At 40.2% G+C, this 24176-nt stretch overlaps 1 protein-coding gene across 1 annotated transcript; it reads left to right on the top strand.

Moving 5' to 3' along the window:
* The first annotated feature begins 20263 nt into the window (after positions 1–20263).
* On the top strand, positions 20264–20890 carry PPP1R2C (PPP1R2C family member C). Its single transcript, XM_032426498.1, has one exon. The coding sequence runs from the start codon at positions 20264–20266 to the stop codon at positions 20888–20890; it is 627 nt and encodes a 208-aa protein (XP_032282389.1).
* The last annotated feature ends 3286 nt before the right edge of the window (positions 20891–24176 follow it).

Raw genomic sequence — 24176 nt, 5'->3', positions numbered from 1 at the left:
AGAAGGACATTCCAAGATGAAGGAGGCCAGTACATGCTAGTAGAGAGAAAGGAAGAGCACAATACCATGTTTGTTACTGGCCAGCAGGAAAATGGAGAAGAGAAGGGGTTTTGATGACACCTGAATCAGCCAGGAAGAAGTGTTTGATCATAGGATCAGAAATGATACTGCTTTTCTTCCTGACTTTCCTCCCATCTATCTTCATGCCTCATAGGCAACATCATGGAACAAACATTAGTATTTAGCCCTCTGTAGTCTTGTCAGCTTGTAACCTAAGGCCAGGATAGCATTGTTGCTATATAACCAAGACCATTATTTTCCTTTCCTGCTTTAAACTAACCTCTACCCCCATCTTACCCTCAAGCTCAGAGATCAGATTCATCTCAAGTCTTATCTATCATCTATCTATTTATCTACCATTTATATTTTTAGAGTTTTTGCTGCAAGCTAATCCCCCATTCATAGACCCCTTGATGAACTTCCAGTACTGTACCAAGAAACAATCACACATTCATATGTATACACACACACACGCTCACACCTATATGAAAGGCCTTAAAAGGTCCAGTTTTACCTTGCCACAGGACTATTAGAAGTCATATAGGATGCATACTAATTTTGACTAAAAAAAGAAAAAAAGTTATACTACAGAGTAAGATAATCAAAAGAATTCCTTCCTTTCAGCATTCCTCTTCTATAACCCAAAGCACTTCTGAAGCCCTTATTTTGCTATAGATGGAAAATGACCACATATGTTTTTTTCTTCTCTCTCAAGAAACCCTATTAAAATAATAGCAAAGCTACTGAAAAGGGGATGAACCCATAAGAATGAAAAAATGGGAATGCAAGTCGTTATCAGATAAGGGATATCAACAACTTTCTAGAATACAGAAAGAGAATAGAAAGATAATAACACGTGGAACAAAGAGGAGAAAACTAAACCCCAGACTATATACACAGGAATGGGTTGCAGTGGATATGGGAGGGGGAGTAACTGACTTGGAAAAAGGCTAGAAAGGAATTCAGCATGGAAGCTAGCAGGCATGACAGGTGCAGGAATAAGAAGTGGTGATAAAAGCAGGATCTGTACATGTAATTGTTGGCTATCTGAGTCCCTCTCCAATACATGCATGCAAAACAGCATACAAGAATGTTACTGTGCATTCCCCATCTCTCAATGTGTAAAGGAGAGGGGATATCCAAATAAAAGAAAGAAAAATATATGGGGTAAATTTGGGCATCTATGATGGATTAGGGTACCCCAGAAGATAGCCTCCCCATTCTGGAATTTAGGGAATTCCAGCATGATAGTAACCTCCCTGACTGCATCTCACCTGATTGCTTTAATGTGAAGTCCACAGCTGACAAACACCAGCCATTTGTAGAAAGTTCTTGGTCAGTGTATTAGTCAGGGCTCTCCAGAGAAACAGAACCAATAGGATATATGTATAGGATATCTTATTGTTAAATAAATTAACCAATTGTTAACAAGAACCCATATCTTATTGGAGATATATATAGATATAGATATACACACATTCATGCACACACACATATATCTCAACAGATTATTGTTAACAATTGGTTAATATATATGACAATAGGATACACATACACACATATATTATCTATCTATCTATCTAAAATATGATTATTGGAGGTTCAATTAAAGGTTGTTATATTCAGTTCAGAAATTTCCCAAAATATTGACCCCCAAAAGACAAAGTGAAAAAAATTATGAGGGAAAATATTAGAGATATAAAAAATCATCTATATGTCTCACAAATACATACCAAAGGAAGTCCAGAGGAGAATATTAGTGAAGAAATAAGGAATTTTCCAAAACCGGAGAAGAGTGGCGATTCTTTAATTGGAAGGTCTAATCTAAAGGTCTACTGTGTGAAATTTAAAGACACTGTGAGATTTTAAAATAATGAGAATAAAGAAAAAATTTCTAAAACCTTCCAGAGAGATGAAAACATATCATAGAAATGAGAATTACCTTACCCTAACATAATCATCCACATTGGGTGTTACTCTTCCCAGTTTTTTTAATTTTATAAACACCGCAACAGTGAACATCCTTGTACAAGCCTTCCTAGTGCCCAAGTCTCTAATTTTTTGCAAAAAATACTCTTCTCTTTATTTTTTCTTTCTTTCCTTTTTGCCCACAATGAATGTCACCAAGACCTCCTTGTTTTCCTGTTTTAGCTTTCTATGAATGTGACAAGTTTTGTTATGTCACTCAAGGTTCATGATCTTTTCTTTCCTTCTGTGTTGTGCTGAATAAGATTAAGGGGCCTTCTGAAAGAAATCTCTAAACTATCATTTTTATGATTCATTTCTGCACTAAGACATTTACTTTGTATTATAGAATTATGATTTGCTATCTCAAGGGACAAATGTAGGATTAAATTCCCTAAGATGCTTTTCTTGACAAATACTTAAAGGTAAAAATCAAGCTGCTAAATCTTTACCTTTTATGTCTGTTAGCTTTGAATTATTTGAAACTTGTGCTTTCAGGGTAAATTAGCTGTTCTAGCCATTACAGCTAAGAATCGGTCAGCATTTAGGTCCCAAAAATTTATTCTTAAGAATTCTCAAGTATCCATAATCCTCCTTGCATTGCATCCTTCTTGGGAAGTCTTTTTTTATAGAAATTTTCTTTCTGTGTTCAGTGATTGCTCTTGAGAGAAAGTCACAAATATGAAATGCATTCAGATGCCTAAATCTGCCATCTACAATCGAAGAAAAGAACAAGAGTCAGTAACATTTGTTGGTGTCTTAGATGTACTTATATGCAGTGTGTAACTTAATCCTTATCACAAATATGAGAGACAAATACTGCTTTCGTTATATAGAACATATAACTAAAGCATGGTAAGAAAAAGTAACTTCCTTTTAGTCTCACAACATGTAAGTGATAGGAAGGACCTCACCATATTACAAGATCTCATTTGGTGCAATGAACACCATCTCAGTTCAAATCCTAACTAGACCTCATTTTCATAGTCTACTCTTAAGCAAATAATTTTATGTTTCCTAGACCTCTATTCTCTCTTCTGTGAAATAAAAGGACAAATTATTTTATAGCCCTAAGTTTATATAAATCATTTATTGGATACCTATTAAACATTAGTGCTGATATTAAGTAATGTTAACACTAAGTATGCACTTATTCTATGAAAGATTAGTAAATGAAAGTTTGAAGTGCTCTACTGTAATGCCAACACAAAACTATAAAATAAATTTTTCAAAAGGAAGCCACATGGACTTAATAATCCTTCAAAAAGATGCTGAATCATATTTACTCATTAGAAGATATTTTCTAAGTTTCTACTAGAGGTCAAAGGGTCTGCCAAACACAACAATGAACATAAATAGATGCAGCTCTTGCCCTCCTGAAGCTAAAAATCTAATATAGGAGAGAGATGATGGTAGGTTGAATAATGGCCCAAGATGTCCGTGTCCTAATTGCCGAAACCTACAAATGTGACCATACATGGCAAAAGGGACTTTGTAAATGTGATTAAGTTAAGGATCTTAGAGACTGGGGAGATTATCCTGCATTATCTGGGTGAGCCCAATGTAATGTCATGTCCTATAAAAGGGAGGCAGAGGGAGACATTACTACAGAAGAGGACAAATGTGAGGACTGAAACAGGATTCTACACTGCTGGTTTTGATCATGGAGGCGGGGGCCCTGAACCAAGGAATGCAAGGAATGTTAGTTCTAGAAGAAAAGGCAGGAAACAGATACTCCCCTAGATATTATGGTGAGAGTGCAGCTCTGCAGCCACCCTGATTTCAGCCCAGTGATACTGATGTCAGATTTCTGACCTCCAGAACTGTGAGAGAATGAATGTGTGTTGTTGTGAGTCATCAAGATGGTAATCATTTATTACAGCAGCAATAGGAAACTAATATAGAGACCTTATTCAAGTAAGTCCCCAAACAGTAGAAGTCTAGTAGGGATCTCCATTCCCACTGTTCAACATTCTGACAGGTGCTCATGCCACATTGCATATTTAAGAGGTATAGACCTCTCTCTTGATTTCCTGTGCTCTTTCTCTCCCCAACAGTTGTGTTGTATGCTTACCAAGAGTCAGTTGAATTTGTTCCTAAATATGTTGACTCCAGAATATACACAACAGGGAATTTTCCAAACTAAGAAGTCAGACCAATGGCAGACCAAAAGAAAAACAAAAGGCAAATGTCCACCCAGCTTTGAAAGAAAATACATGGCATTATGACACATATATCATGGGGATCTGAGGTCGTCTGGGGAGCTGGAGAAAGTCTCCATGAGGAAGTGTTGCTTGAGCTGAGATCTGAAGGAGAAAAAAGAGTTATCCAGCCTGGGAGTGAGATTAGGGGTGGAGAGGATTGCTAAAGTCTTAAAGGAGAGAATATGGTTAGTGGATGAACCAGAAGGAAGCCAGTATGATTAAAGCAGGGAAATCTAGGAGCATCATGGCATAAGATGTAATAGGAAAGTTAGGAACCAGGCCATACAAGGCTGTGTAGAACCCGTGAAGATTGTAATCTTCATCTTAAGAATTACAGAATGTCTTTCTATTGTTTCAGGTGATTGGGGAAGAAGAGGCTTGGCTAACATGATCAGATTCGCATTTTGAAAAGCTCACTCAGGATCCTTGGTGGAGAACTAATTAGAGGGAAAGATATGGATGCAAGGACATCACTTAGGAGACTGTTCAAGCAAGAGATGATGGTAGCTTGGACTGGAAAGGTCATAGTAGAAATGGAGGGAAATGGACAGACTCATTATGCTTTGTAACAATATAAAGGAGTTGGCAACAGTTAGGATTGATAGATAAGATACAGGGAATAAAGAAGAGAAAGAGGTCAAGGTGACTCCAGTTTTTGTTGTTTGTTCCTTTGCATGATTTTGTACTACCAGGAGGACTATGGTACCGTTTGCTAAAATACAGCACAATGGAAGAAGACCAAGGAGAAGGGATCATAAATTTGGCTTTGAAATTGTTGAGCTTGAAAATATTCAAGACACAGAAGTAGAGATGTCAAATAAGAGGCTGAAAGTCAAAGGTCTGTGTCAGAGATATAAATTTGAGAATCACTGCATATAGATGGGGATTAGAGCCTTGAGCATGGATGAGATGGGCTAGGGGCAGAATAAAGAAGAAAAGAGAAAAGGGCCTAGCATTGAGCTTTGAAGAAAGTTCTAGTAATTACCAATTGGTCACAGACAACACAGAGGTGGAAAAAAATGCTTTTAAACATTTATGGAGGGTTTTTATTTGTTTTTGTGACAAAACATTTTCTGGGCCAAAAAGTATTTGGCCTACTTAAAAGCTTTCAATTAATTTCTTTTAAAAATACTACCCAGACAAATAAAATTAATCTGTGGTCAAATCTGCCTCTTGGCCACCATATTGTGACTTCTGTTTTAATTAGAGCAGACCTGGGGCATAGACAATGTTTGGAAGAATCGCGTGAGTGACAGTAGAGCACCACTCCTACTCAGACGGGAAAAATATTTTTGGGATGGTGGGAAGTAGGAGAGACAGAGGGAAAGCAAGGAGCCCAGAGGCCTGTGATTCCAAGAGAAAGAAATAATTCTGAGCCTTTCTTTTTGAGTTAGTGTTGTGAGTAGTTGGAAATACCTCACTGGAAGCGGGAGGACCAAGGGACAAAGGGATTTATACCTATAATATCTGTTTGGATTCCCAAAGTGGCAACAAAGTCTAGGAGAACAAATGGTTGGGAAGAGGGCCACACAGAGAGGAATAAGATGTCTCAACATGGCCTTGAACAGATGGATGGCCAGCAATCCACTAATGCCCTGGCACTTGGCAAGGATGTGAGGGAAAGGGCTTCCTCTCCCATTCATTGTTGGTCATATGATTTGTGGGTATAAATTTAGTATTACCTATCAACATAAATAATGTATGAGCTTTAGCCAAGAAATTCTGTATAAAAATTCAACTGACAATGATAGAATTAGAGTATCATTATTTTGCAATCCCAAGGTGTATCTAGTCCTTGCTACTTGCTGCCTTGGAGATTCTGTAGGGTAGCTGCCATTCTTTACTAAATCCCCTTCTGCAGTAACTGGCTAGAATGGACTGTTGCTCACAACTAGGTATTCTGAATGATGTACTAAGAATCACAGAATTTTGAAGCTGATAAGACACTTAGAGCTCATCTTCTCCAATGCTTTTTCAGCCCCAATAACCCATTCTTTTATTTTCCCATTTGAAAATTTTTTACTAAAGAATTAAATTATCCTTGATTTAATAAAAGACATAAAACTGCTAATTATTCTGAACTAATAGAATTCTAGACAAAGCCAAAAAATTGATATTTGTTCTCTACAAATATAATATGGATTAAATGTCAGATTTTCATCAATCTTTTTGAAATATTAAAAATAGAGAGTATCCATTACTAATTTTTTGTTTCTAGTTTGAAAGACCCTGCTATATCCTTCTCCTTATTTGAATGATGAATCAAGTACAGTTCAACAATGTGGATACTTTGTCTAAGATGACACAGCTAAGTCAAGGCAGAGCTTAAATGAGAACCTGCCTTTAGGTAATAACACACTTTCTTAGGCACCGAAGAGAGACGTACCACCTCTCTGAGGCATCACCATAAGATTCATCCAAATATTTATTGAGTGTCTCGTCTGTGCCTAGTACTGATTCAGGCACTGGGGATATACCAATGAATAAGATGCATTACATCCTGCCTTCATGCTAGTGGGAAAACACAGCAGATGAGAAAACAGAGATGAACATAATTTTGGGTGGTGATGAGTGCTGTATTTAATAATAATAATAATAATAGACAAAAGGGTAGAGAGTGTTTGGATGATGAAGGTGTTAATTTAGTGTGGGTGTCAAGGGAGGCTTAAAGAAAGTGGCCTTTGGGCTGAAACATTAAAGCCTTGAATGCAAAAGATTAAAGACAGAACACTCTAAACAGAGAGAAAAGCAAATGCAAAGTTCCCAAGGCTGAAGCAAACTGCATTTAGAGAAACAGAAGATAGTGATAGAGGGGAGACAGTGGAAGATGAAGACAGAGAGAAAGGAAGAGGCAGGGCCCCTATAATAGGGCACCTGTTGAGGAAGGAATTTGGATTCTTTTTCCAGATCCAATGGAAAGACGATAAAGCCTTTTGAGCAAAGGAATGACATGATCTGATTTACTGAAAGGTATTACTTTGGTTCCTGCCTAGAGAATGGGTGTTAGAAGGGACAGAAATTCATTTCTCTCCTATAATACCTATAGTAATGAAGGACTAATATATGTTTGGGGAACTATAGCAAGACTCATAATCCATGTTATTTTCGGGGGTTGCAAGCTTATGACTACTAAAATATACATAAAAAATGCCATGCCTTTTAACCACACAGTCATACTATGACAGATTTGAAATATTTGCTTTTCTATCACAATCCTTGGCATAGTAACTTGTCCTCATATCCGTTTCTACTACACATGTACATATTAATTTAACAACAGTTGAATACTAAGACCGCTCAGCATAATAGATGGGAATGGTTCCGAAGGAGCTGAAATAATCTGTCAATGAAAGAATATATGTTTCAGAAGTACTTAAGCAAGAAACTGTAATGACTCAAAATGGGCTTGTTAAAGTGGAACAGGGCAATCCATTCCTGACAGCTCCTCTTGAGCCAGTAAGAGGGCAAGATACGTCATCAGCACCACTCTGGATGATTTGGCCAAATAGGTTCAAGGCTAGATTGCAAGGAAGTGCAATTTTAAAGTAAATTCTTTCTCCTGTGTTCTTCTCTTTTAAGTTTTCTGACATTCAAGATCCAGCCAAAACAAAGTTTAAAAGCAAACTATAATGCTGGCCAAATAATAGCAGGAAGCTGAGTTCATGTGTTGGCTAGATCTTTCTCCAATATAGCAGTAGGAGGAATTTTCAGTAAAACAAACTAATACAAATACTCTCATGCTTGGAATGTATGTTTTATTCTTTTTTTAAAATTTTATTTATTTATTTGTCAGAGAGAGTGCACAAGCAGGGGGAGCTGCAGGCAGAGGGAGAAGCAGGCTTCCTGCTGTGCAAGGAGCCTGATGCGGGACTTGATCCCAGGACCCCGGGATCTTGACCCGAGCTGAAGGCAGACGCCTAACAGACCGAACCACCCAGGCATCCCAATGTATGTTTTATTCTTATTAGCAATGATCCCAGTTAACCTTGTTGACCACTTACTGAGTGCCAGGCACTGAGCCAATGTTCTGCACAGTTTCTCAGTTGATTTTTTTTCCAACAACCCTATCAAGAAGATATTAGCGTTTATTTTGTTTGTACATGGGGAAACCAAGGCTCACAGTGGTTAAGTAATTTGTTTCGGTTCAAAAAGATTCTAAGCTACAAAAACAAGAATAGTATCTGGCCTCCTCCATCCTTACAGTGTTAACTATATTAAATTGCAACACCCTTTGTCAGAAGTTATTGCCTTATTAACTTCAAGTAGCATCAAAATGAGATCCCCTGACATGACCCACACTACATAAGGCAAGGTTTTGAAAATGGGCCTTTTATTAAACTGCCAAAGCCCACAGTATTTTTTCAACAGATCTCCTCTGGTTTATCTGGCCAAATGATTTGCATCTTAAAAGGTGTAGAATTGCATACAAACAAGTTCAAAGCTCCAGTGAATCTTTATAACGAATTCCCCTGAAGCAAAGAGTCTTTGTTTTCTTCTTTGCATAACAACTTCAAAATTCTAGATGTCCTAGATCATCTGAAAATCACATGACCTGATAATTTTTTGTCCCCAGATGGAGCCAAAGGCCATGGAGGAGTGCACTTGAGGGTTATCAGCACAGTACAAAATATGGCTAAACTTCTTCTGCTCCTGATTCACAAAAGGAATACCCAGCTTTCTTTTACTTGGAGGTTGAGTGCAATAATTATTGAGTGGCTGTGAAGGTTTCCAGTGTTCTAAGGGATGGCATTGAGCTAAGCATGAGGATTCTTATTATATTGGTATTCCCTCCATCCTGCCCTCACACCCTAATTTTACTGCCAAGATCTATACACATACATGGCCCCTAGGTCCTGGTTCTAAGGATGGAAATATTTGTTTAATAAATGAACATTTTCTGAAGTTTGGTAAGAACTGGGATCAAAAGCCCTTACATAAGTATCTACCTATCGATATAGATATATCATGACTCTTTATCGGAGAAGAGAATATCAGTAAATCACAAATTAGCATTTGATCAATTACCTAGTGTTCTTTAGTTTTTTTTTTTTTAATTAACTGGTCTTCTTAGGGTAATTTTAATTCATAAAAAAGGCAAATAAAGTGCATATCCATTTTATCACATTGCTAGGATGAAGGAAAACCATTTCATTATGTGATCAGCCATTAAACAAAATTTAGACAGAGACACAATTTGCCCAACTGCTATGTTGATTCTTACTGGATGGTGTCAAGGACCAACATTTAATAGATACAGGGCATACCTCAGCCCCTTTCCTTGACAGTCTATCCTGATCTCCCTACCCATCTCCTAGTTGTCCTCACACTGTCTAGCTGATGTTGACTCATTAAATACATATTTGTCAGGTACTTACTATGTACCTGGCTCCCTTGTAGGAAGTTGGGATATATCTGATCCAGACAAAGATCTTAGAATTCATAGAACTTACGTTCTAGTGTCCTGGGAATACACTTTGATTGGTATTCATTTTCTGCTTAATAAAAGTAGTTTGTGAATCACAAAAGCAGAATTAAAGACCAGGAAAATTATTTTTAAGCTGATTAAAACTTTAAATAAGAAAATGCTTGGTTATATTTTTCTAATAGACCTGCTGTAGTTGTTTCCAAAATATTAAATAATAACAGCAAGTCGCAGAGCAATTGATATAGTTTATTAAAAACTATGTTTATGTAAGTATAAAAACTTCATCAGGAAGTACACACAACAAACAGTTAACACAGGGTTGGAGGGAATACAAAGAATTGATTGCTTCTTCCTTTGCATAGATATTCACTGTTTAAATCTGTTAAATGGAGATGTATTCTTTGTGTAAATTAAAAAAAAATCCAATACATATTTATTTAGGGGCCGATGTGACCTGCTTTTCGAATCATCAGTTGAGAGATTGAACTAGATTAGCAATTCTCAATCTTTCCTCCACTCACGGCAGTTGACCTTCCCTGTGTAACACATTCCCAAAGGCATAACCAGGCCTATGTGTAATTTCCTCGCAGGAATCTACCTTTTTATCTTCCACTAAGAATAGTGTGTCAGAAGCTAGATGTTGTAGTGAAGCAAGATTTGCCACCTCAAAATGTGTCTCTTTGACATGTGGATTATTTCAGGCTGATTACTTTTAAGAAATGGAAAGTTTAGGAAGAAACTTTGACCTTCCTTCTAACTACCTAAAAGAATTTATATAGAGGACTTGTTCCAGAGAGGGAGCTATCACCATAGATGACTGCAGTATAATACAGACTAGGTGTGGTAGACAGAGAGGAACCTAGTAAAGTCTGTTAAAATTCCTCTCTGTGTCTCATTGCTTCTGTATGGCCCAAGAAACATTTGTTAACCAAACATTTACTCTTTTTCATCTTCCTGTGAAATAATCTTTCTTCCCTTTGAAGTCTCAGACTCCAGCCCCCTTAGCTCTGGACGACATATAAGCCTCAACTGCCTGACTGACTTCATCATAGTCTTATGGAGCCCCCATATGTATGCAATTAAATTTTATTTTCTCCTGTTAATCTGTCTCATGTCAACGTAACTGTTAGACCAGCCAAAAGAATCTTAAAGGGTAGAGGAATATTTTTGCTCCCCAACAATGTCAAGGAGAGTAATATTATGGGGATAATCTTAAATTACTTTGATTCATAGATATAGCTATAACTACCGAGATAGAAATACGCATAGATATACAGTTACAGTGGAAGAAACTTGGTGATTAACTAGCACTGGTAACAAATTACCTGTGACATAATTACAAAACACTATATGTCTAAAAACTATAGGTTAAAAAACAAACAAAAAACAAATAAAACTGGTCTTAGACCTTGCTACTCCAAAATGTACTCCACAGACCAGCAGCATTGGCCTTACCTGGGAGCTTGTTAGATTTGCAGAATCTCAGGCCCCACCCCAGACCTGCTGAGTCAAAATCTGCATTTTAACAAGATCTCCAGATGTTTTATAAGCACGTTAATGTTGAGAAGTACTGGCCTAGATAAATCTTGAATTCCTTCCAAGTCAGAGATTTGGGAAACCTGGGTAAAAATGACAGGACTGGTTATCACATCAGCACCTACAATAACATCTAGCCTTGTATCCCTGCTTCCATGCCTCCAGAATTTCAGATGACCTTTCAATGACCTTTTATTCTTCAAGCATAGCCACGCTACCAAAGGAGACAAATTATTTTCTAAAGAACAGTTGCTACTCAGCACTATGTTGCTGACAGATTGTTTCCACACAAAATTGCAATTCATAACTCAGGCATCTGCTCTAACTTTCCAGATTCCAAGCATTAGTTGAGACAGTTTGGAGTTTGTGATTTCATCTTCATACCCATCCTCATCCCCATGACTGTTGGCACATATCTAAAGATCTATTGGGAAATGAAACCATAAAAACAAAATGGTACTATAATTTGAAAGACAAGAGTGCTTTGAAACTTTTCATTATGCTGTCAAAAAAGAAAAACGGTGTTTGTAAGTATTCAATACTTTATGGTGGTTTTCTAATACATTACTTCATGTCTGCACTGTGATACCCAGTATCAATTTTGCAGCAATGCATTATGTATGCATGTATGTCATACTAATGATTTTCATCTTGTAGTTCAGAACTGATCTGAAAATGGCTTTCTCCGCTACAGGTTCCTTGATGAGTAGACAATGGGAGGGACTTTTTCTTTGTCAGAATATTGGGTCACTAATTCAAGAAGCCTACTGAAAAGTAATAAACCTCATGATATACCAAATCTCACTTTCCTCGTGTCCCTTTGCTTTTCTCTATTTTTCTCTAAAGGAAAATTTTCAAGGTGCCTTTGAAAATGTTACCAGTCCAAGCCTAAATTCGTAAACCTGGTTCTTCTACTTTGCTTTGGCTATTGTCTTCTCTTTGGTCCTTCGGTGTTTTGTATTTTTTTTTTTTTTTTTTGAGCCATGCACCTTGGTTTCCTGTTGATACTCAAGAGGGGAAAAACGTCATCTTAATAATAGTTATAAGTTGCCCAAGAGCCATTTCTCATTAGGTGATGACAGGCCTTGTCATACTCAATACTTCCCCATTAAAAAAAATAAAATGAAAAAAAGGGACTTTATTTCTGAAATGTTTGGAAGTATAGGCACAGGGAAATGGAAAATGGAACAATTCAGGTCACAACTGACCCTAATAAGACTTAAACAAATAATGGAGACAGAGATGTATTGCCCGAGCCATGAAGCAATGTTCTGTTTTATCTTTTGTTAAGTGCATATTTCTCAAAAAAAAAAAACCCTGATGATAAAGTGTATTATTTTTAGCACAATTATCTGAAGTGACCATTTTACATTGGGATGGGGGCTAATCTCTTTGAAGAGTTGTGTCCATCTACTGCTGGAGGATTTTCTATTAAGGCAAAGGCAGCCATCACCTAGAACAGCCCCAGTGACTGTCTGACGGACATGCTTGCATTGATCCCTGCTGTTTATTAACAAAAGCATTATCAAGCCCTTACTGTGTGCATTAGGAGATACAGAAGACACACAGGACATCAAAAACAGGATCTCTACATGTGAGGTGCTTTCCATCGAGCTCTAATTGGAGTCCTTGTGAAAACTGGGCCATGAGACCACTGAGATTGACTGTTGGATGAAGCATGCTTGGACAAATATGGCCAGGCTAACCTGCAGGGGACCATCTGTGAGACGAGATTACGAGAGTGCCAAGAAAGTTGTTCTGTCCAAAAGAATATACCCTGCAACCACTATCAGATGCCTAAAATACCACCAACCCACTATCCTATCAAGTATCTATGGGTCTATGTAACCTGTTACAATGGCAATTCCCTGGGGAAAACTATCAGCTAAGAGAAATAGACTCTGCCTTTGAAGGATAGCTATTCATGTGACTCTAGTTTGTACTGAGCAAGTGCAGACATCAGTAGAGAATCAGTAACAGGGAATGCCAGGGAACCCACCCTGCCAACTCCTTCTTCTACTTTTCTTTCTACATGTGCAACCAACTCAAGTAGTTGGTGTGACTGTTTGATTAAGCAAAGAGCAATGGGCCATTCTTGTATATAGTTCTAAAAGGAGTAGCCATTCTATTGTGGCAGTATGTAATGGATCAATCCTTCAAAGACCATTTGTACTCATCATCTACCACAGACCACCTTCTCCATCTTCTGCCTGAAGTCCCCTTCCCTGGCCCTTCTTCACTTCAGTGCTTAGTTCAAAACACACCCCCTATACAAGCCCTTCATCACAGAATGAATTCCCCTCCCTCTGTACTTCCCTTTGTACTTGCTCATCTTTCCAAAGAGTAGAGCACAGGGTCTCCAGCTGTGGACCTGGATTTGTCCGAATCACCCGCCAGATGGGGCAGGACCATGTTCTACTCCGCTAGTTTTCCATGTATCCCCTGGACCAACACCATCCGCATCACGTGGGAACTTGCTGAAATGCCAATTCTCAGATTCCTTCTGCCCCAGACCTACAGAATCAGAAGCCCTGGGGGAGGGGCCTAGTACTCTGTGTCTTAAAAGCCCTTCAGGGAGTTCTGCTGCACGTTGAGGTTGGACAACCACTGTTCTACTCTCTTTGACTCCCGCCTTCCTGTCAGGGTCTTCGTGGCTGCCATGAACTGTTTTGCTGGCTCTGTTTAAATACAACCAACACATAGGCATGACTAAGATGGAACCAAACTTCACTGCTAGGTTTACTTCTGTTTATTAGAGCTGAAATGTGTTAACCTTACTTACTGGACTGGTTGTCAGAAAGGAAGAAGATTCTGTCGGGTTACATCAGCCAGAATAAATTGCCAGCTGACGATCTTTGCATGTGGTAGTCACAAATACCATAAATCATTGACTGGAATTCGGTGACAGCTTTCTTGCCCCACCTCCCTGCAGATACCATCTTGTTAGTGAGTCATGGGATGCTAACAATATATTTACTGCAGCTTCTAAGAAATCTGACGATTCTGTGAGTTATTTTTCTTATTGCGTGAGAAACATCATAAAAAAGACTTGCAGTGTTTCATTTCTTTTTCTATTACCCTCTCTTGCTGTTTTTATAATGTTGTTTCTAAAAAATACAGATATATAATAACAAGAAAATTTGTTTCCTGAATAGAATGGATCACACATCAGGTTATATCTCCATGTGTGTGTTTTTCTCCCCAGCCATATTTGTACACATGGGAAATAATCCTGTCTATAATGTCATCTTTAAAGGGCTGCCTCAAGGAATCTCAGTGTTGTTGGCAAAATTGAATTTTGCTGCCCGGGATCACATTATTGCTTTTCTAATTTGACTATGGTTCATCCAGAACTAGAAAACTTGGTCAGCTGGCCTATTGATTCCTTGCCCAAAAAACTTTTCCACTGGTGCCTCAAGCTGAGCTTGCACCTTATATTTTAGCTTGCTACCCAGAGGACACAAGATTTTAGGATTTTAATCCTGAAATGGTGGTTTTGCTGTTTCTTTTGTTCTTTCCAAGTGCCAGTGCTACTGGAGAATGATGCAGGCCAAAGAGGCAGAGATGAGAAGGGGGTTGGATCTAAACTTGGGGAGATATCTGATTTGGATATGAGACACATGTTGGGACCCTGACTCCCACTACTTCTAGAAGAGGCATGTAGCAAGTGGGCAAGTGCATTGCCATAGTGGTCCCAGAAGACCTGGGTTTTTAGTGCTGGCTGTGCCACTAACTGCCTGTTTGACCCTGAACAAGCCACCATATCTTTTTGATCCTCAATCTTCTCCACTAGGCAATGAGTCCTCTGGGACTGCTATGGCATTGTACTTTCCCATTTGCTACACAACCCTTCTAGGAGTGGTGGCAGTCAGGGGTTCCAGCACGTGTCTCATATCCAAATCAGATACCTCCCCAAGTTTACTTATTTTTCAAAAAATATTTTATTTATTTGAGAGAGAGTGAGATAGTGAGAGAGAGCACAAGTAGGAAGGAGGGGGAGAAGTAGACTCCCCGCTGAGCAGGGAGCCCGACCCAGGGCTCAATCCCAGGACTCCGGGATCACGACCTGAGCCTAAGGCAGACGCTTGACTGACTGAGCCACCCAGGCACCCCTTCCTCCCCAAGTTTAGATCCAACCCCCTTCCCATCTCCTGGGCTTGGCTGATAGAACTTTCAGGATTTCCATCTGAGCCAAAATAATACTTTCTGGAATCTAACTTTATGTGTATATATGAAAATAATTGATTGATAAAACCATGTTCTATTTTATCAATAGCTCCTTCCCTGACCAAGCAGGGTCAAGAGAAAGAAGAGGAACCACCTTTCATTTTCCTATGAAACATTTTAGCGTCCTTTAGGGAACAGGAAGAACATTTCTCTCCCACAAACTCTTCAGCCAATCCCTGCAAGGCCTGTTTTCTGATATCTGTGACTTTACTTTCTGTATAACTCCTGGCAGACATTCCCATTGATGATCTTTCTCTTCCTTTAATATTCCCAAACTGGATTATCCCCTTGGAGGGGGGCTAGGCTGATGTTTACTATGTTACATCAGACATTTTCAGTGATGTCCTGTCTCCTTTGTGACCTGCTCTCAATGATTATGATTGTCAATCACTACAGTAGAAAATCTCCTTAAGACAAGTGACCACTCAGAAAATCAACACTTGGGATAACCAAACACTCATGCTTTGGGCAACAACTCACTTTCACAGTGGTTTTCAAATTGGCTTCCTTTCTCAGGTCCCTGTGATGCCTCAGGAACCACCTCTGAGGTGCCAAGTGATGATAACTCTGGGGTCCCCACTTCATTCAGACAGACCAACTCCATTGCTTCCTAGCTTCAGTGTTATCAGTTGTTATTCTGGAGTTCTATGTAATATTTCATTTGGAAAAAAAAAAGTCTCACTGCTTTCAAACTTTTAATGAAAAAGATAGAAAACCATCACCTCACTGAACCTCTCTAGATCTGCCCATGTTGTCAGACTCCTCCTTTCAAAAGATTTTTGTGCACTTTCCTCAGTTCATTCACCAGCTTTACAGAAATATGGGCATGTGCCAGAGTTTAGACAGGTGTCAATTATGTGTTAGGTGTGGGGGAACTGAAGATAAAATGCACAATCCTTGTTTTAGTCTGGGTTCTGCCTGTAAAAGCAGAGCTGGAGAGAAAGACTTTCATTTGGGACTGTGAGCCCAAGGAGCAGGATAGCAGGAGAAGATTTGTGAAAAAGGATGGGAAGAAGCCAACAGGAGGATGCATCAGCACATTGGCCATCCACTCCCAATGCTCCAGCCGGAATCCAAAGTGCAGGGAGTTAATGCCCCTCCCCACTCCCAGCAGGCCTTAAGTAAAGATGGCAGCAGTTGATGCATAAATATACTCCAGCACCCTCACCCATGAGGTGGAGGTGAGCCATGGGGGTCACTCTTCCTCACTGACTCCCAGTTTTGCAGCAGGATTAAGCTCTAGTTGCCCACAGGAGGAAGTGCTTTGGTGATGTACCCTTAGTCTCCTGCCCTCCCCTGTCTCACTTTCCTACTCCCCTACCAATGTTTTCTGCAAATCTCTTCTCAAGTATAGACTACTTGCACTTGAATCCTTGTCTCAGGGTTGGTTTGTAAGGGAACCCAATCCAAGATACAGATATTTAGTAGAATGTCAGAAACCTGGGTTTGGAATATGAGAGAGAGAAATGGGGCAAGAAACAGAGATTCAAAACCAAAGAGCACTTTCGTTTTCATGCCACACAGTATTTAACATAGTTCTCCAAGTACTGTGGATAATTCTTGGATAAACTGATGCATGACTTCAGATACCACATGGCAAAATTAGTACTAATCCCCACTTCCAGTAGCATGATTGGTCCCCGAATAGCCCACTGCCTTCTCAGAGTTTTACTAATCTCTCACTAATGGCAACCAGTGGGACATCTGGGATACCTTCCTTGTTGGTGGGGACTCTTGGTTTCTTAGGTGTTTCCACCTTTAGTTGAGAATTTCTTTATTCCCAGCTTGGTTCTCCTTTCGAACCAACCCCCATACTTACAGCGCTTGGAGAATGTCTCCATGGAAAAGAGGTGATTCTCAGGGGAAGAAACAAAGCTGTGGAGTCAATCAGTGCTCTGCAGAATACTCTGATCCTGTGCAAACATCAGAGGGTTCAAATGACATTTTAAAAATCAGTAATATTTTTTAAATGTTTTTTAAAATTGTGATGATAGAACAGCATGGATATTTAGATGTATTTATCAAACATCAACCCATTGAGGACCACCGAAGCACCACTTGGCTTTCTGTGCATTTGAAAGGAAGGTTCTGCTCTTGGAAATACAGTGGATGGTCGCTAAATATTTGTCGAAAGGATCTTCTAGGTGTGTATCTAAATTTCATATAATGTGTCATTGACTGGGAAAGTTTTAGTTAGCCCTGAAGTGTGTGTGTGTGTGTGTGTGTGTGTGTGTATGATGGAGCCTCAGACATAACTGCTCCTCTCTTGTCCTAGGGCAATAACAAGTGAATAGCGTAAAGAAAGAAGAATATTGGAAAGCCTGCTGATCTTTTCTAACTCAAGCTTATGGTAGGGTTGCTGAGATTGAGAATTTTTAGTTTGATGACAAGAACTCAAAACTTGGGTTTTTCTTAGGGAGCGCTTCATTAATTAAGCAGATAACGAGCAAATGGTAGGTGAAAAAGGATTACTTTTACGTAAGGTACAACTGAAATCTGTCAGGCCTGGCGGATTCTTTCTTTAAACCATGTTGTTTGTGGCCCATGTAATAGGTCACAATCATAGTGCTCCTGCCCCAGCATGAGCTGCCTTTGTGCTACTGAAAGATGAATTTCAGAAAGCGCAAGAACAACCAGATTGCTGACTCATTATATATTGAGCAGCTTGTATATTCAGATCACAGTATGTGGGGGTGGGTGCTGTGTACGGACAAAAGCAAAATCCCAATGCACTGGAATCAGCATCTCCCTTTAACATCCTGTTTACAGCTAAACATGCACAGACCCACACTGCCTACCAGCCAGGAGGACCAACCACATTTGTGCTGCCCTGTGTTGCCTTGCATTTAGGCTTTTTAAAAGGGTAGCCTGGAGTAGTTCTGAATAATGAAGGTTGTTTTTTTCCTCCCCTGACATACCGGAGGGTTTTCCTGTAGCCTTGAATATCAGCTTTTGAATCCCTGAAAGCCCTCACCACAGAATGCAGCTTTTTTTTTTTTTTTTTCAAAGAGTAGGGTATCAGGAAATTCTTTTTCTGAGATGAATAACACAGTTTTAAAGTGATTGCAGAGTTCCTGAAGTTAGTAGGACTTTGGAGAATACAGGACAACTTGAACTTAAGGTGCTTAAGACCCTTGTAAAAGTTTTACGGTTCTTTCATGCTTTTGCTTTTGTGTTTCGAAAATGCAGAAAGACCTTGAGGGAGAGAGGAGGAAGCAAAATGTTATCAGAAGGGAAAAAAAAATCTTGTGAGTGCTACCTGCAGGGGAGAATGTGAAACTGGATCTTAATTTCCTTTTTGTTTTTTAGAAGAATGTCACTGCCTGTGAAATATGAGGCCTGTGAAGGACAAAATGTTCCAAAGTCACTCCTATAACAGCCCCCAAATTCCACATATGGGTTTTTGGGGGTTTTTTTTTCCCCCCCATGTGACTAATTGGACAAATGGTAACTGACTGTAAAGGCTCTGGAGTCCTCTTTTCTCTATTCACACATCTCATTCTTACAGTTCCCCATCACCTCTCATTTATTATTCACTCAATAAATATTTTTGTAATACGTACTATGTGCCAGGTACAGCATCATGTTGTGAAGATACAGAGCTGGAGATGATGGTGAGCAAAACACATCTCCCTTGCTCTCTTGGAGTTTACCATCTAGTGTGCACAGATCGTATAATCACAATGCCAAAGAGAATAAGAGAGGCCACGAGAGCACAGGAAGGCCTGTCTGCCCTGGGGCTCAGGAAACAGGCCCAAATAAGGCAATAAAGATTGAGCTGAAAACTGTAAAGGCCTCTGGGATAGGAAGGGAAGTGGATGCTCTTGGCACGGAAAGGCCATGATTGAAAGCTGGAGCTAGGGTGGGAAGACTTCAGCGGGAGAATGCTCCAGATGTATGTCTGAGCAGTTCAGAGAGCTGCCTTTTTTGGCCTCTTCTGGATTTGGGTCTTTATGTTACAGGAAATGGGCAGCTGTTAAGGGGTTTGAAAGAGAGATGTGACAAGATTTGGTGGGTGTTTTTGAAAAACCACTCTGGCTAGAGGGTGGATAAAAGAGGTTGGAAGGCAGCAGGGGGGGCTATGGGAGGCAGGGCACAGGTCAAAGGCTGTGGCTGTAGTCCCCACAAGAGGTGGTGGTGAAATGAAACAGGGTGGTGGTGGAACAGAGAGAACTGGAGAGTTTCTCGAACTATTTAGGCCAGTGCCTGAGAGCTGGACTGGAGAGTGAGGCACGGAGGGAGGATGATGCCAGGTTCCCAGCTGGTGTAAGTGACTGGATATTGGGGCCATTAACCAAGAGGCGGAGCATGAGAGAAAGACCAGGGGTTTTGTGTGTATGTGTGTGCTTGTGTGTGTAAGTAGGTAGGGGAGAGGGAGGTGTGCATGGTGACAGAAGGAAGGAGCAGAAGGTAATTGCCTTGTAGCACCTACACCTCCAACCTTTCCAACCAAAATAGTGAGTCAAATTTTTGACCGGGACCCACAGTAAGACATATGTTTTACATAGCCTCTGGTACACAGACAGACTACATAGAAATTCACAAAACAGTACTTCCCTGTTTCGTGTTTAACACAGGGCTATTTCCCATATTACTCCTTAAAACAAAAAAACTGCCAGCATGGGCTGGGAGGCGGTGACGGGGGCCATGACGGTGGCCATGATGGCAGCGGCCACCTCTGTGATGTCATCTGCAGTGTCCTTTGTGATGTTGGGACCTGGTGAAGCTCTTAGGACGTTGCGACCAGGGCCCAGAACAGACCGAGCTGCTGCTTCAGCCTGGAGGGCAGGCAGGAGGCTGCGGAGGCCCAACCCTCCCGCGGCGGCCCTTGTCTCCCCAGGGAGGCATGGCGACCTCCACCACCTCACACCGGCCCATCAAGGGGATACTGAAGAATAAGAGCTCCACTGCTTCCTCGGTGACTGCCTCTGCCCAGCAGTCGGGAGGGACAATACCGGAGGTAAAGAGAAAAAAGTCCCAGAAATGGGACGAATCCAACATCCTGGCCACACACCGTCTAGCCTACAGAGACTACGATTTAATGAAGATCAACGAGCCCAGCAGCCCCTACTTCAGCCCACAGGACGATGGAGAAGAGCCAGTGAGTGATTTGGAAGCAAAGGAAGCCATGACCCCAGACATCTTAGCCAAGAAATTAGCCGCCAGTTGTACCTTGGAGTTGAACTGCCAGTTGGGAGAGCCGGAGAGTGACAGGGCGCACAGCAGCAAGATCCTTTTCGACAAGCAAGAACAGCAGTGGCAGTTCGAAATGAAAAGGAAACTATACTCGAACGAAGGCCTGAACCTCAAGCTGGCTAGAGAACTTATCTCCAAAGACTTCCAAGACGAGAAAGACAAGGATGACAACGAAGAAACTCTACATGATGACAACAACGAAGACAACACTGCTGCGGAAGAATCGGATGAAGGTCCTACAAGTGACGAACTGCAAACCCAGTCATTTTCTGCCTAGACAACATCTGCTCTGCCCGGCCATTGCTTGCCATACGAACTGCTACGAACTGTTACGAACTGCCACGAACTGCTACGAACTGTTACGAACTGCCACGAACTGCCACGACCTGCTACGAACTGTTACGAACTGCCACGAACTGCCACAAACTGCTACGAACTGTTATTCCATCACGCTGCTGCTTGCTTGTCGAGCCCTGGCTTCCAGTACTGAAAATACTTATCAGTTAAACTGTACCTCCATAATTCAATGGTGAACTTAGAAAATAATACACTAACGGCAAAACGGTTGCTTGGTATTTTTGTGCGTGGTTCTTTGTGGCAAATACTGATAGCAATTTAAAACCACTTGGCTTTTAAAAAACTACTGCTTGCTGTACATATTATACAGCTTTTTAGATGTTAAAGGGGATTAATTTACATTCATTTGTAGATGTACTGGCTTTTTTTTTTATCGACTGGCTTTTATAAAAAGGTTTTGTTACAAAATCAAAATGCAGTCAGTACAGTTAGGTTACATAGTCTGATGAATATTCAGACTGAAAAGCACTTGTCTTTAGGGTGATTTGCCTGTTTAATTGGGGAGGGGAAGATGTGTTAAGAGTAATGAGCTTAGGATCTTTACATTTTCTCTTTTCTTTCAGTGCTTACAAGGAAATGCTACCTTTTTTCTCAACAAAAATAGTTCTTTTTCACGAATCACTGGGTTAAAATTGTGCGTGTCTATTCGGACTGTGTCTTGTACACCAGGTGGGCAGATTAGATGTCAATATTTAAAAAAAAATCTAATGTTATCTTAGTACTCCCTTCTCATAACGGTCTTAGCCTCAACCTTTTGTTGCCTCAATCCTCCCAGCAGATACACACACGACCCTTTATGAGTCATCGATTCTCAAGACATTGGGGACCCTCCCTTCTCTCAAATATTTTGTCATTTGTTGAAACAGTGTTATTTCTACCTTGATCACTATGGCCTATTCAGCCTTCTAAGGTATGGAGAAATAGGAAATAGAATTCAACTGCCAAGTTTTTACACCTTTTTGGTTTATAGCTTGCTAAATAACTTGCTATTATTAGTTTATTGTTTGACCTAGTTAGCTTTGAGAAAACAACTGAGCTTTTCTCTCATGACAGATTCCTTTGCAACCAGTGACATGATTATAGCTTCTGGACAGAAGTAAGCCCAAAGGTTTTTTGTGTATTTCCTTTTTTTTTTTTTTTTTAATTTAAACGTTTACTGAGATAATTGTAGGTTCACATGCAATTGTGAGAAATGATACAGAGAGATCCTGAGTTCTCTTTACCTAGCTTTCCTCAATGGTAACTCTTTTAGGGTTTCCCGACCCAATTCCAATGTGGGAGGAGGGGCTTCCCACACACACAGCAAGCAATTCTCACACTACCTGAAGATAGCATCCAATTCCACAGGTTAAGGGTTCAGTCCTACTCCCACTCCAGCCAGATACCAGTCACTACCCTAGGCCATCACCTTTGCTTCTGACCGACCAGTTACAGATTGTGGGTTCCAAGGACGAAGAACTTTGATTAATTTGCTAGAGCAGCTCACAGAACTCAGGGAAACAGTTACATTTGGCAGTTTATTAAAGGCTATGAATAGATAGCCAGATGAAGAGATACATGGGGGGGGGTCCTGAATAAAGGAGCTTCTGTTGTCATGGATCTTGGATCCCAGCTCAGTGGCACGGAAGCATTCTGGTTCCCCAAGCATGAAAGCTCTCCAAAAAAAAAAGGACCAAAAAACCCTGTCCTCTTGGGGTCTTATGGGGGCTTTATGACATAGTCAGGATTGACTAAGTCACTGGCCATTGGCTAATTCAACCTTCAGCCTCTCCCCTCCCCCAAGGTCAGGGGGTGGGGCTGAAAGTTTCAAGCCTATAGTGACACGGTTGGTTCCCCTGACAACCAGCCCTTGCCCTTGGGTGGGGTCCAAAAGTCACTTTCATTAACAGCAGGACACCCATTTCACCTTTATGGCTCTGAAGTGTTTTTCAGGGAACTGTGGATGAAGTGCAAATATATCTGAGAAATGTAATTTGGGTCATTTGGATGAGCAAATATATTATTTCTTATAAATCATTATATCCCAGTAACATGTTGCAAAACTATAACACAATACCACAACCCAGATATTGATGTTAATACGATCAAGATACAGAACATTCCCTCACCACAAGGATCCCTCATGTTGCCCTTTTGTAGCCACATCTGTTCTCCATTTCTAGAATTTTCTCCTTTTAAGAATGTTCTATCAATGAAATCATACAGTATATAACCTTTTGGGATGTACCACGCTTTGTTTATCCAGTCATCCATTGAAGGACATCCGGACTGGTTCCAGGTTTTGGTATTACAAAAGAAGCTGCTATGAACATTCGTGCACAGGTTTTTGTGTGAACATAAGTTTTCACTTTTCTGGGATCAATGCCCAGGAGTGCACTTGCCGGCTCGTACGGTGGTTGCAGTTTCTTAAGAAACTGCCAAACTGTTTTCCAGAGTGCCTGTGCCATTTTACATTCCCACCAGCATATATGAGCATTCCAGTTTCTCTGCAACCTTACCAACATTTGGTATTGTCACTATTTTTAAGTCATTTTTATAAAAGTGTCCTAATGTCCTCATTTGCATTTCATGAATGGCTAATGATGTTGCACATCTTTTCACGTGCTTATTTGCCATCTGCGTATCCTCTTCCGTGAAATGTCATTTGCCCAGTTTCTAGTTTGATTATCTGTTTTTACCATTGAGTTTTGAGAGTTCTTTGATTTGCAAATCTTTTCTTATATTCTGTACCTTATTTTATCCGCTTACAGAGACTTCTGCTCTGCAAAAGTTTTTAGGTTTTTTTTTTTAAGATTTTATTTATTTATTTGAGAGAGAGAGAGAACAAACATGGGGAGCATCAGGCAGAGGGAGAGAGAGAAGCAGACTCCCCGCTGATCAGAGAGCCCAACGTGGGGTTCGGTCCCAGGACCCTGAGATCATGACCTGAGCTGAAGGTAGACACTTAACCAACTGAGCCACCCAGGTGCCCCAAAAGTTTTTAGTTTTGATGTAGTTCGACTTATCAGTTTTTTCTTTTATGTGTGGTGCTTTTGGTACCCTAGTCAAATGCAATCTAGAAAGATATTTTTTTTTCCACACTGTGATTTCCTAATTAAGTGACATAGTACTGGGCTGTATAGAAAGTAGACTTTTCTTTTTTTAAAAATGTTGCTTTTTTCAAAGATTTTATTTTTATTTTAGAGGGAGTGAGAGCGAGAGATATA

This window comes from Phoca vitulina, unplaced genomic scaffold (genome assembly GCF_004348235.1).
Source record: "Phoca vitulina isolate PV1807 unplaced genomic scaffold, GSC_HSeal_1.0 scaffold35, whole genome shotgun sequence".
Lineage (NCBI taxonomy): Eukaryota > Metazoa > Chordata > Mammalia > Carnivora > Phocidae > Phoca > Phoca vitulina.
The sequence above is the reverse complement of the archived record's forward strand: the minus strand, read 5'-3'. Positions and strand labels throughout refer to the sequence as shown.

What these genes read in the sequence shown, in the direction of transcription:
- PPP1R2C (XM_032426498.1), top strand. Translation starts at nt 20,264, where the DNA reads ATGGCGACCTCCACCACCTCACACCGGCCCATCAAGGGGATACTGAAG.